This window comes from Gavialis gangeticus, unplaced genomic scaffold (assembly GCF_001723915.1).
Source record: "Gavialis gangeticus isolate Ggan-Ray unplaced genomic scaffold, GavGan_comp1, whole genome shotgun sequence".
Lineage (NCBI taxonomy): Eukaryota > Metazoa > Chordata > Crocodylia > Gavialidae > Gavialis > Gavialis gangeticus.
This window is the reverse complement of record NW_017728959.1, coordinates 1,107,700-1,121,332: the sequence shown is the minus strand read 5'-3', so window position 1 is coordinate 1,121,332 and position 13,633 is coordinate 1,107,700. Positions and strand designations below refer to the sequence as shown.

General features: G+C 48.3%; 1 protein-coding gene across 8 annotated transcripts in view; it reads right to left on the bottom strand.

Annotated features, from left to right (window-relative positions):
* The window catches only part of TSPOAP1 (TSPO associated protein 1), a 253,233-nt gene that overhangs the window by 68,454 nt on the left and 171,146 nt on the right, over positions 1-13,633 (bottom strand). For 7 of the 8 annotated variants that reach the window (XM_019507394.1, XM_019507550.1, XM_019507335.1 and 4 more), the window contains exons 21-24: positions 7,164-8,315; positions 6,370-6,496; positions 6,009-6,160; positions 5,656-5,824 (exon numbers count right to left, since the gene is read on the bottom strand). In XM_019507394.1, the coding sequence (XP_019362939.1) occupies positions 5,656-5,824; positions 6,009-6,160; positions 6,370-6,496; positions 7,164-8,315 (1,600 nt within the window). The remainder of the gene's footprint in view (positions 1-5,655; positions 5,825-6,008; positions 6,161-6,369; positions 6,497-7,163; positions 8,316-13,633) is intronic. The other variant, XM_019507468.1, reaches the window with a different exon arrangement.

Sequence of the window (13,633 nt, the reverse complement as noted above, 5' to 3'; positions counted from 1 at the left end):
ATAAATAAATAAATACATCCATCTTCCATTAGAAATCATGCCCCAACAGATTGGTGTGCCTTATAAAAGTCTGGGTATAACATGGTATGGTCTCTGTAACAGGGACCATACCATTACTCCTGTTACTCTAAGGCAGGGGTAGGCAACATTTTTTGGCCGGAGTGCCAAAAAAACCACAATGTCTACCCTGAAAGGTGCCAAAGTGCCAGCATATCAGAAAAACAAAACAAGGGCGGAAGAGTATATAGCAGGTGGAGCTGCTGGTCAGGGCCAAGCCCACCAACAGCATGTGGCTGGGCCCGCCGCCAGTGCCAGAATGGGCCTGGGGCCTGTGCAGGTCTGCGGACCCAGGCCCCAGCCTCATCCCAAGGGGCGGGAAGAGGCATGTCCAGATTGACAAGCACGTGGCTGCACAGGAACAGTCTTGTGCTGCTGCTGACCCCTGCATTAGACAGACTTGCCACCGCCAGACCCCAACCCCGGAACACTCTGACCACACTGCTGACCCCAGCCAGGTAAGAGAGGTGGACTGAGGGCCAGAGCCCAGTCTGGGAAGGGCAAGACCAGGGCCAGGGACAAATGAGCAGAGGCAAGCTGAAGCCAGGAGGGCCAAAGTCTGAATCAGAGAGAACAATAAAGAGGTAGCCTGAAGCTGAAAGGACCAGCCAGAGCTCAGGAAGGGTGAAATGAGGGCTGGGTCCCAGAAGTTGAGGTCCAAGACAGTGGGCCTGGGGTTCGGGACCCATCTAGAGAAAAGGGGTTGAGGCCAGAGATGCCAAGCAGTATGGATGGGCAAGGGACCCTACTGAAGTGATAACCTGTACCATCTGCGAGGCATGGGCATGGCTGTAGGGAAGGAAGAAGGCCATGAATAGCAATGGGTGCCCTGGGGTGCAGACAGCCCACTTTGTGCTGGGGGCAGAACTGGGGTCAGCTGAGTCTACAAACGACCTGCTGGCTGAAACACAGGTGAGGGCTCATTCTGGGACCCTTGGGCAGAGTCCTTTTTTACAATAAAAAAACTCCACCAAGACAAGGCAGATGAGAGAAAAGGGAGGATACCCAAGGAGCCAAGCAAAGCAGGAGCTGCGTGGGTACCAGGGTTCTGTCACAGGTCTCATTGACTGGGTGAAATCAATTTAAAAGGATCAGTCTGTTTTAAAACACCTACTGGGGAACAAGCTGGTTCACAGACCTCGGGTGAAATCTGAAGAGACTGAACCACTCAGTGCCACAGGCTCAAAAGGCTCTAGTGCAGGGGTGGGCAAAATACGGCCCGCGGGCTGGATCCGGCCTGCCAAGCACTTCCCTCCAGCCCGCAGAGCCCCTTCAAAACCCACGTAATGGTGGCTGCCTCTCTAAAAGCCTCCGGAGGCACGAGATGCCAGCTGCAGCACCTCAGGCTATTTCCTTGGGTTCTGGTTGCAAGGCAACCAGCTCTGACCTTAGCCTGCCCCAGCTGGCCTTGCCCTGCCCCTGGCTCAGGCCACGTTTGCAGCTTGGGGGGGGGGGCTGGGCCAGATCCTGTGGCGCTGGTGAGGGGAACAGTGTCTCGGCCACCTTGTGCTTTGCTGCACAGGACTGGAAAGGGCCCTGCCCTGCAGGTAAGCCCAGGAAAGCACTTGCTGGGCAGGCTTTCCCCGTGCCGTGATGTGCCACTTGGGCCATGCAGGGTCGAGCTGGGCCAACACGGGGGAGGGGAAGCAGCAGCTGGGCCGCAGCTCCAGCCCAGTCAGCACCAGGGAGGAGAGGTGGCGGCGGAGTTGTGCGCCACTCGGGACAGGATGAGCCCAGCTAGAGCAGCAGAGGCTCAACTGCATTTTCCACCTCCCTACGCTGGTTAGTCTCGAGCAGCACACGACTCCACCACCGCTTCTGCTGGCCAGTACAGACCCGGCCAGGCTCACCCCATCCCCAACAGCATATGGGAAACTGGTTTTAGCCACATGCTGTTCCGGATGGGATGGACCCGGCTAGGTCTGCACTGGCCAGGAAAGGTGACGTGCAACTGACATCAGCTCGTCACGTGCTGCTGGGGATGGGAGGAGCCTGGCCAGGTCTGCACCGGCCAGCAGAAGTGGCGGCAGAGCCGTGTGCCGCTCAGGACTGACTGGCACAGGCAGGGGGAAAATACAGGTGAGCTCCTGCTGCTTCAGCTGGGCTCGTCCTATCCTGAGCAGCACGCAGCTCCGCCACTGCTTCTGCTGGCCGGTGCAGACCCGGCTGGGCTCCTCCTGTCCCCAGCAGCACATGAGGAGCCAACTTCAGCTGCGTGTCACCTTTCCTGGCCGGTGCAGACCCAGCCGGGCTCCTCCCGTCCCCGGCAGCACATGGGAAGTCGACTTCACCTGCATGCTGCTTTTCCTGGCTGGTGCAGACCCGGCTGGGTCCGTCCCATCTGGAGCAGCGTGCAGCTGAAGCCAGCTTCCCACGTGCTGCTGAGGGTGGGGCGAGCCTGACTGGGTCAGCACTGGCCAGCAGAAGCAGTAGCAGAGCCTCCTCCTTTTGGGACCAGCTGGCACAGGTAGGGGGAAAGTGCAGCAGCACCTGGGGAAGCCACTGCTTGATAGGGGATGGGATGGGCTGGCCGGGCCCCCACCAGGGAGGGAAAGCTGTGGCTGAGCCCCCTGTGGCTCAGGACAGGAGGGGTCCTACAGCACCAGAGGCAAGGCGACCTGTGCCTGGGCTGGCTTCTACTGTGCGGGGTGGGGGGCTGGGATAGGTCAGGACCAGGTCACGCTGGCACCAGTGATGGGTGCAGGGGTTGGCCAGCTTTTGATGCCTGGGACCTGATGGGGTGGGCTGGGTCCTTGCTTGTGGGAGGGGTCTGGTGACCAATATTGGCCAGGGGAAGGGAAGCTGGGGCAGGATGTTAGAAGGGTCACAACCCCTTGCTACCTGGTAAGTGGTGCAAGGGGAGTGACTTCCAGCAGCAAAGGTTAGGGGGCGGGACTTATGGTCCCAAGTTAGCAACCAGGGGGTGGGGCAGCCCTCAACAGCTTGCCAAAACTCATCAAGCGGCCCTCTGCCCAAACTAATTGCCCACCCCTGCTCTAGTGCCATGGCACCCAGGTGTTGCAGCCAGGCTGTAAGCTTCAAAGAAACCTCTCAGCCTTTCTTCTCAGGACAGTGAAGAAGCTGAACAAAAGTGCATGATTTAAGAGAATCTCAAAGGATGTAAAGCCTAGAAGGCTGAGGATGGATTTGATAACAGTCTTCAAACACCTGAAAAGTAATTACAGACAGGACAAAAATGGACTTTTCCATGTGACTGCAGGGGACAGGACTAGGAGCAACAGCCTCAAGATGCAGCAGGAGAAATTTAGGATGGAGATTAGGAAGAACTTTCTGACTACGATGGTGGTCAAGCACTGGAACAGGCTACCTAGAGAAACTGTGGAATCTCCATCCTTGGAAACCATCAAATGCAGAGTTAGAGAGACACTTGATTGGGTTGATTTAGTCAGGTATGATTCTGCCTGCAGCAGGAGGCTGCACTGTATCACCTTATGAGGTCCCTTTCAGCCCTAGTTTCCTATGATCCTATGAGGCAGGTATCTTCTTTGATAAGCCATTAAGAATTTCAGCAGGACCCTGCCTCTGAGCAGCAGAGGAGAGGAACTGAGGAGTGAGAAGCAGACAGCTCCTTTTATCCTCTGGTTTGTGGCAGAGGTGAGGTCTGTCCATAACACCCTGCAGAGGTACTAGTAAGGCAAACAATTCCAGTCAAAGTCCCAGGGCATGAGATGCACACAAATGAGAATGAATATGTGGACAATTACTCGAGAGAGAACAGGACCTCCTTCTCTCTTTCCTGAGGGTTTCCCAAGCAGGAGTAGGGGAGCCCTCTAGTGATGGGATCACAAGCTGAGCCCTCTCTCTGAAGGGAAAAGGGGAAGACACCTTTAAATGACATGGGGAGCATTCATCTCCTGCAGCCCCTAGCATTCTCAGGGTTATTTCACACCGATTCAAACTTAAGACAGTGACTTCTGAACATGTACTAACCCACTGGTATTGAGCACTATCTTAGAACAGGGAGAGAAGGAAATACACTTTTTCTATCATTTTTCCCTGCTGCTTGCTACCAAGTGGCAGGAAAAATTAAGGCCCAGGGGTATAAACAAGTTACCATGAGGTGAAGGATGCTAGGGCTTTACAGCACATCGGCTGCTTTACAGTAACTACCTGAACACACTCTTACCTACAGTAAGTGAGAACTAGCCTGCAATGTCTTATTGCTTCTTGTGAGCTAAGATCAAGTGTAGGAAGTATCTGAAGTCCCAGACTAAAGAGTCTAGGATAGAGGATGCTTGCCTGTAGTCTCTGGGGGCATCCACATCCCAAGACCTCTGGGCTTGGGCCTGTATGTAGGATGCCTGCCAATGGATTTGGGAGTATGTGAAGTCCCAGGATGAGAGCTGTAGCGCCATACAAGGCGTTTAGAATGAATGAGTTCTGGCCTGCTCAATCAATACGGTTTTTGGAACAACTGAGTTCTGCTCAACTGATATGATTGGAACTGATTTGGCTGATTTGACCCGGAACACTAAATGTATTAAAAAAAAATAATTTTTTTGAAGGGCAAGCTACAGGACAGTTGGCTAGAAAACCATTCCCCCCCTTTACCTCACAGTAACTTGCTCATGTGTCCCTTTTAGAGCTGCGATCAGCACGTCTACTTTGAGGGTGTGAAGTGCAGAGCCACTGAGTCAAGCCAGCTTATATGTAGGAAGAAAGCTTTACCTTGGCCCTTCTTCTACCCTTCCCATTTCGCCATCAGCCCATTATAAGAAATTTCTGGCATGTGGAATGTCCAGGATTCAACTGAGTTATCAGGGCACCTACAGGGCTCCCGAAAGACCAGGCCAGCACTTAGATAAGAATGAATATTGTCATGAAAGTCTGCTGTGCATGCAACTGCCATGCCATGGCATTCCTTTTGTGTTCAAATGAGAAGATGCAGTTCACTAAAATGCCTGATGGCTGTAATAACTGAGAGGGAACTCCTTCTCCTCCACCTCCAACTCAAAGACTGCTCACCTAAGAGCAGTGTCTCCTATGCCCTAGTACCAGGCCAACTGCAGAGCTAGAAATTGAGTCTCCTACAAGTTGAGGTCCTGCTTGTCCTTTTCAGCTGCTCCCTCCCATGTTGCTCCTTTACTTCAGCAAGCGTCACTCCCACTACTCACCGAGTCCAAACAAGGTGACCTGGGTAACAGAATTCAAGACACACCTGGCAGCCAAGAAGAGGAAAGAGAGGTCTCTCAAATACCGGCATCAAGAAAACCCATCCAGACACAGTATGCACCCTTGGCAACTCTGTACCACATTCAAACTCAACACAGATTGGTACACAGCCTTTAACAATGATGCAGTTTGGAAGAGCAGCTTTCAAACTGGGGTGCTCTAGCAACTACAGCTTCTGTAAATAATGCTTGCTCACATCTGCAGGAATCTCATTGCTGACTGTAATGATAGCCAAAATTCTTGGGTTCAACACCCATGAGATTGGGCTTAGTAACTACAGGATACACTGGGTGTGCAGCTACAACATAACATGACAGCGGTTCTGAGCTTCCTGTATATCAACAAAGAAACGTATTGACCATGTGTTAGCAAAAACAGAGCAGGCATGGAAAGGAGGTACAGTACCTACGCTTTCCACCGATGTGCCAGGAGGGATGTAACCTTGTTTTAACAGCTGCTTCTTCGTGTCATTGTTCTCAACCTGAACTTCAGAGACCATGTTACAAGGAATATACCCTGCCTTTCCTGCACATTCGCCTCGGTAAAAACCATCAGCATCTTTGTCACCACACACCTACAAGAGGAGAGAGAAGCCACATCATCATACAGGTAGGGTGATCCAGCAATCAAACCAGTCTAAAGAAGCTAACATTAGCTGCTTAAATTAAATTCTTTATCCAAATGTCCAGTCATCAGTCCACTGATATGAAAGAGGCAAGCAGTAACACAAGAGAGATCTCACCTAGAAATGCTCTCACCTTCAGAATCTGCCCCTCCTTAAATGGGAGTTCTTCTTCTGCTGCATCAGGGTTAGGTGACATAGAAACAGGATCATAGTCAAAAAGGGCCACAAATATCCTCACCGAGTCTTCTTTAACAGTAGCTTCAGAGGCTGCATTCCTTGTAGCGTCTACCATGCAAACAGGCAAAAGAAATTAGGACTGTGTCCCAGGGAACTTGTGCAAGAAAATGTTTGCGTTCTTCAGGACACAAATTATTCAGTTACAACACTTCAGAACAGATCTGCCTATCTCCACCCCTCTGTCTGTCTATCTTCCTGTACTATGCTACCTTTCAGGTACAAAAATAAATAGTCTGGAGAGTCCCTAACAAACTCACCTGTGCTAGAGATAGGTGGCTTCGAAACTTGGCTTCTTCTCAAGTTTTTGCTTCCTTTTCTGGTAGAAGATTGCCACGATGGTAAGCCAGGCAACTCCTGTGACCTAGGCTCTCCATTACCAGAAGCCTGTAACAGGGACCACTGGAGAGTTAATAAAGGCTACTGCTTGTGTTCTGCCATATGAATTCCCATGGATCTGGTCCACCCCAGCATAGTAACTTTAAGCATTTCACAGAAAGCAATGCATTTAAATGCAATATTCCTCTTCAGGGACACTCCAGGGATGAGAATTGTGTGGGACTGTAGAAAAATGAACCAAATAAATATAGGCAGGTGCCCTTCCTGGAAACCAGTGACAATCCCATTGCTGAGTGCAAGGAGGGAGGAAAGACACTCAAATGAAAGTGGTGACTGAACAGCTAAATCTTCCACAAAGAATATCAAGGATCAGCATTAATTCACTATAAATTTTCATTAGAATTCTAAGGCCTCTGGACACAGACAAGCACTTGGCAAAAGGAGGAGGACCCTGCTGAGAAAAGGAATACTGCACCAATGACTCAACAACCACCTGACTTAGAGCAGCAGAAGCAGAAGCAGCTAATACAAGAAAAGCTACAGAGCAGCACAGATCTATCAGCCTCCCAGGAGTCCTTTGGGAGTCCAGCAAGAGATCCTTTCTCTGTACAACACTAAAAAAGCAGAACACAGCCACGCTTGGGTGCAGGGGAGGGGGATGAAGCTATTGCCACTACCAGCTGCTTCAAAGCAAGAAGAGGAAAAGACACCGGACCCTTGTGTGCAATGAAGCACCATGACTCCCCTTCCGAGGATGCTCCGGCTTCCTTCTCAAGCTGGGAAGCTTACACTCCAGTTCCCAACCTTGCTCCTCAGAGCTGCCCATACTCCTCGGTGTCTCCTCCCTGGAGGGAAACTGTATGCAGTGGCTTGAAGACCCAGCCCATTCTGCTCCTTTATCTTCCACAGGCTCCTGCCTGTTTAGCTCTCTTCTGCTATTGGACAGGGCAGGCTCAGACTGACTGGAGCACACACTCCATTCTTTGCGGTGGGCCTGGGGTTCCTCCACCTTGCAATTTGGCCATAGCTGGCTGGTATGCATAGGAGAGAAGGTCAGGTCTTGCTCTTCTTCAGAGTCATATTCAATATCGATTTCCAGGCTCCTGGAGCTAATACAGCGGCTTGCCATGGAAGCAGACTCTGCTAGACGTGAAGATGCTAATTTTCGGTGGGATTTTCGGAAGCTGCCTTGTCTCATGTGACTGCCTATGTCCAGCCCATCCTTACCACCCGCACTAATTACATTCAGCTTCTCCCTGAGGCTTTGAACTCTGTACAAGCTGCCTCCTGTCTGGCTGCAGTTGCCCAGCAGGCGACTGCAGTGCTCCCTAGCATCACTCTGTCTCTTCCTGGTGGCTTCAGGCCGGTCATGGACCCTTTCTTGATAGCTGCCCCCTTTTCTTTTGCCCCACAGTGGGCTTGCACCTGTGGTGGGCCTCATGCTGCTCTCCTGATAGCTCCAATTGCAGCTTCCCCTCTTCTGACCCCAGCTTGGCTCTGGAGAGCCAGGGTTCTCATTGTCAGTGTCCTCCCCTCTGTCTTGAAGGATGCTCTCCTCCTGGGGAGCCTGACTGGGAAGGTTTTGATAGATATCGCTGTCATCTGTCTTTGGAAATAGCTGCTGGTTGACAGTGGAGATGGGAACCTCTTCCTTTCCTGCATGGTAGGGGAGTCTTTCCAAGAAATAGTCTTGGGGTTCTCTCTCTTCCACCTGAGCTTGTTTCTCCTCCTCCTCTTCTTCCCCTTCATCCTCTTCCTCAGTCACTTCAGGAATGCTAAACAATTTCTTGCTGCAGTTTTTCTGCAATGGAAGCTCCAGAATCCGCTCCAAAATTTCCTCATCGCTGTCGGTGTCACAAGGTTCCTGCTGTGCACCCAGCCCCCGAGACAAGCCACATGGGGGACAAGCAAAGAGAGAAAGAGAGGAAATAAACATTAACAATGGCGACAAAGCTACAGGTGCCCCCCCTCCCCCAGTGCCCAAAATGGAACCATCTGCTAGCAGAACCAGGACAGCACAGCACAATGTAGCAGGGACTGCCCTCAGCAGAGAAGCAGGGTAGGAAGCAGAAGCAGATATGGCTCTTCTGGCTAAAAAGAAATCAATTAGATGAGCTTGCAATGCAATGAGAAAGCAAGAACGGCCAATGGGTGGAAATGCCTCCCCCAAAAACTGCACAAGTGGCCCTTCCAGCTTTATTCATTGGGTCCCATAGAGCTCTGGGATCACTGCACTGGTCCACAGCTGGGAGTGGGTGGTGGGGAGTGGGGACTGGCTGGACAAGGGGAAGGCATGCACACATTCTCTATGTTTCTGTGCATGCAGGGATGAGCCATTTGAGCTCTCCGTAAGAACAGCCTGACTGCTTCTCATAGAGTATTGGACCAGTGCTGAAGGGCATGAGATTCCCCTCTCCTCCCCACTCTCCTTTCTATGTCCTGAGGAAGGAATCCCTGAGCAGAGGGTACATAGGGGCTGCTGTTCTGGGAGGTCTTTTCATAGGGTTTTTCAGTTTGTCTTCCTGCAAACCTTAGTGAATACAAATGCTTCATAGCCACAAAATGCAATTGTTTATCTTAAACCAAGCTATAATGGTGGCACTTGATCATGCAAGGCAGTGCTTCATTAAGAAGTGTATCCAAGCCTCTTTACAGCCATCTGTTTATGTACATTTTAGTTAGTTTTGAACCACTGACCAATAAAGGTTCATTATCATTTGCTTTTTATTGTTACTGTTACAGAAATAAAATGGTCACACTTCATATGGAATGTTAATTTACAGTTTATAAAGAACTAATACAGGATTAACGGATATTACAAACTTGTTACAGCCAAAAGTAGTTTGACTTAGAAACAACTACAAACCCATCAGTAGATGGTACTGTAGATGACTGTAACAGACTTCATAACAACTGGTCAGGAGTTTATTAAAACATGTATTAATGATTAGACCTCCATGAAAGATTCTAAAAAGTACTCATAATGCATGACCAATAAGCCTTAGCTTAATTGCTTACAAAGTCATGTCCCTTATTTAAAAAAGAAAGGAAAAATATACTTTTAATGTAATAAAATAGTCACTAAAAAGTTCCTTGATTTTGTACAAAAGTAAATGGCTTTTTACAGAAATAGAAATAAACAGACTTTATGCTCAGTATTGTGAGCTGTCTTGCTCGTGCTTCATCTGCAGAACCTAAAATCCCCATTACCTTGGAAAAGAAAATTCTGAGATACACAATACGCTTCACATTAAGAACAAAAAAAAGAACAAGCAGACAATCTAATCTTCAATTTCTCTGCACATGTCCTGCTAAGCTATTTCATAATGGCTCTGTAGAGAGTAGATATTTGTAGCAACGGAGGGCCTGACAACAGCCAGACCTGCCCGCTAGAGGTGGATGATCAGCTGACAAAGAAGGGAACTGTAAGTGTCTTACCACATTCTCCCCCAGGACAAGCAAAATACCATTTACTATGTATCATGCTACAGTGACTCAGCAAACTGTTCAACTGTCTGGTCTCTGTTGTTCATCTGTAAGAGGATCACATTTCTTTTGTCATTGCATGCAACTGCTGCTTTAGTTCCTCAAGTCCACAGACCCTCTCCCTGGTGTAGTACCTCTCATCTGCTGGTAGCTGGTGCTACCTCCAGGTAGCATCATGTATTTAGAGAATTTAAGAGGAGAAGGGACCATTACTCTATCTCCTCTACCCCCTGGAAAATACTTCATCATCCTGTTGTGATACTAGTACCCCATCTTTCTTTTTTTTCCTAACACAAAATAACAATATGTATTGAATACTTCTGCATTTTCTGTATCAGTAGTAACAACATTTGGCATGGGAAGAAGCAAGTTTGTTGGGATTGGGGCTTACATTCCATGGTGCTTTTAAATGAAAATGTGCCAAAGGCTTTAACAACCAACTCATTCAGAGAGGCATCAGCTTGCATAAATGACAACCATCACACCTGATAAAGTAGGCTGTCACCTACAAAAGCTCATGTTTCTCTGAATGTGTCAGTCTTTAAAGGTGCCACCCCTCCTCTGCTTCCTTCTTTTTCTATTTGGGTCCCTGAAAGCAGCAGTACAGACGGATCCTGCGATGTCTCCATGCATGTTTTCAATAAGTTAGCTAACATTCTTCAACAATAAGGAGGAAATCAGGAAAGGATATTTCATAAATTCATAGTTTTGAAAGGAAAGGGCACTGCTATGATCACCCAGAATGACCTTCTGCAAACACAGGCAAGACAGCTTCTCCGAACTAATTCTTGGTTCAAGTCTTAAATGGCTAGAATTCTTTACTTGGATACAGGACCTTACATTTGGGGCTGTGCTGCAACACGTGCCAATTGTGACAAGATCGCACAGTTCTGCATCACTAACTCTTTTCATTATCTAATGTCCCTCCTATTTTTGGGGCCTCTTAAAACTTCTTCAGTGATGATTTTACAGCCATTGAAAAAAATGTTAAACAAGGGAGAATAAAGAAGGCATCTTTGCAACACCTGACAGGAACCAGGGATCATCATTACATCTTGAGACCTCTCTTTAATTGATTTCACTTATTTCATAAGTGTTATGTGATTTGTATTGTCATTAGTTCAAGCTCTTCTTAAACAACTGTTTCCAAGGAAGGAATGGAGGGACATTACCAGCTACCTGTAGATTACCTCCAAAAGGCCCTAAGTAGACACTGTCCTGTCTGCCTTACACAGATACCTCTCAGCATTGGCTAGCATATCACATGCTGGCTACTCTGTGTTGTGCCAGGTGAAAGGGAGGTATCCTCACTATTACCGAAGAGGACCAATTCATTGATATCTCTTCTGACACCTCTCTGAAAATCAAGTTCCCAACAATGTCTCTTCCTGAATTTTGGATTAATGTGCAAGCTGAATACAAAGAATTAAGCAAGAAAGCTATGAAACCACTGATTCCCTTTGCAACATCCTACTTACGTGAATCAGGGTTTTCAGCAGTTGCCACTATAAAAAGCAAATACCAATCAAAAATAAATGTGGAGCACAAAATGAGACTGGCAGCCCCGAAAATAAAGCCCAGATTTGAAAAACTAAGCAGTACCAAGCAAGGCTTTACCTTGTTTAGGTATGTAGGCAGTAGAAGGAAAACAAATGAAAGTGTGATACACCTGCTTAACACCTTGGGACAGCTGGTAACTGACACTCAGGCAAAAACTGAACTCCTGAATGCCCACTTTGCTTCGGTATTTCACCAGACCATGGGGAAAGTCAAGAGAGATAAGGCTCATAGGGGACATGCCGGGACTGAAAGCCTCCCCACTGTGGATGCTGAGTGGGTACAATACCAATTAGAAAAGGTAGACATTTATAAATCAGCAGGACCAGATGGACTTCATCCGGGAGTGCTGAAGGAACTGGCTGAGGTCATCGCGGAACCCCTGGCAAAGCTCTTTCAGAATTCATGGTGCACAGGGGAGATCCCTAAGAATTGGAAGAGGGCCAACGTTGTGCCCATCTTCAAGAAGGGGAAGAGGGAGGACTATAGGCCAATCAGCCTCATATCCATCCCAGGGAAAATCCTGGAAAAGCTCATTAAAGAATCTGTGTGCAATATACTCGCAGAAGGTAAAATTCTGAATGACAGCCAGCATGGCTTTGTTGCAGGTAGGTCTTGTCTTACCAAATCTCATCTCCTTCTACAGTCAGGTCTCTTGCCACCTGCACACAAGAGTAGACATTATATACCTAGCCTTCCAAAAGGCTTTTGATCTAGTATCCCACAATATCCTTGTGGGAAAGCTAGAAGATTGCAGGCTCAACTACTCAACAATTCAGTGAGTGGGAAACTGGCTACATGGTAGGACCCAGAGAGTTTTCATGAACAGATCTGTGTAGTCCTGGCGTGAAGTGGCCAGTGGTGTCCCTCAGGGGTCTGTGCTTAAACCGGTGTTTTTCAATATCTTTATCAATGATTTGGATGGGGGCGTGAACAGCTCGCTGGCCAAGTTTGTGGACGACATCAAGTTATGGGACAGCTTGGTCACGCCAGATGATAGGTTGCAAATACAGGTGGACCTAGACAGGCTCGAGAGCTGGGTAGACCAGAACCAGATGAAGTTTAATGCTTCCAAGTATCAGGTGCTCCATCTAGGGGGCAAACAACACTCAGCATACATATAGGCTTGGTGGCAACAGCTTGACTTGCACCATGGCCGAAAGGGACCTAGGGGTAATGATCAAGCATCACATGAATGTGACCCCTCAGTGCGAGGCAGTGGTTAGCAGGGCAAACAACAGGCTGGTATACATCAACCAGTGGATCTAATGTAAAACTAAGGAAGTGATACTTCCGCTGTACTCAGCACTGGTGAGACCGCAGTTGGAGTACTGCATCCAGTTCTGGGTGCCGCATTTCAATAAGGACATGGAAAAACTTAAGAAGGTCCAGAAAAGAGCCACCTGCACAACCAGGGGCTTGCAAGGTTGTGCTATCAGCTCTTCTGGCCAGTTTACCCATGGCTCTGCCCACATGGTGGTGCCAGAATGCTGTACTACAGCAAGCATTCCAGGCGTGCCAGCTGCAAAATTGCTCAGCTGGCCCTTGCCACCAGCTGCCATGCTCCTTCCAAAACCCCTTGACACACTGCCTCCATGACCCCTCTGGCTTGCAGTTGCACCCAAACTTCTCCATGCAACCACATGAACCCCTCCTGAGCAGGATGCAGCAGTCATATATTTGCCTTTGGCAGATTCCTCATACCGTATACTGCTGAGCTATGACTGATCAACAGATTCATCACAGCTACAGCAGATACATCATAGCTATAACTGATCAGATTCAACACTGCAAACTACCAGTCAAGTATTTAATAGTCAACTAATAGCTGCATTTTGGAACTAGGAAAAGAATTAGAATAGATCCCTACCATGCAGCCAAACACTGATTTTTGTAAGTCTTTCCAACTACTTGCACACACAACTTTAAATCGTTCTCCTTGTGAATATTCATTATAACAGTTATTTGCTTGATCAAATACCATTTTTCAGTTGTGTACAATTTTAACTGCTCCCTGCTGAGGATGCATTATTACAATATACTGTTTAATTATATGATCACATGCTGCTTCTGCAGGACTGCCATTTCTTCTCTTTTGAGAACTTAACCTTATAGCCTTAGACTCAATTCTGCACACACTCA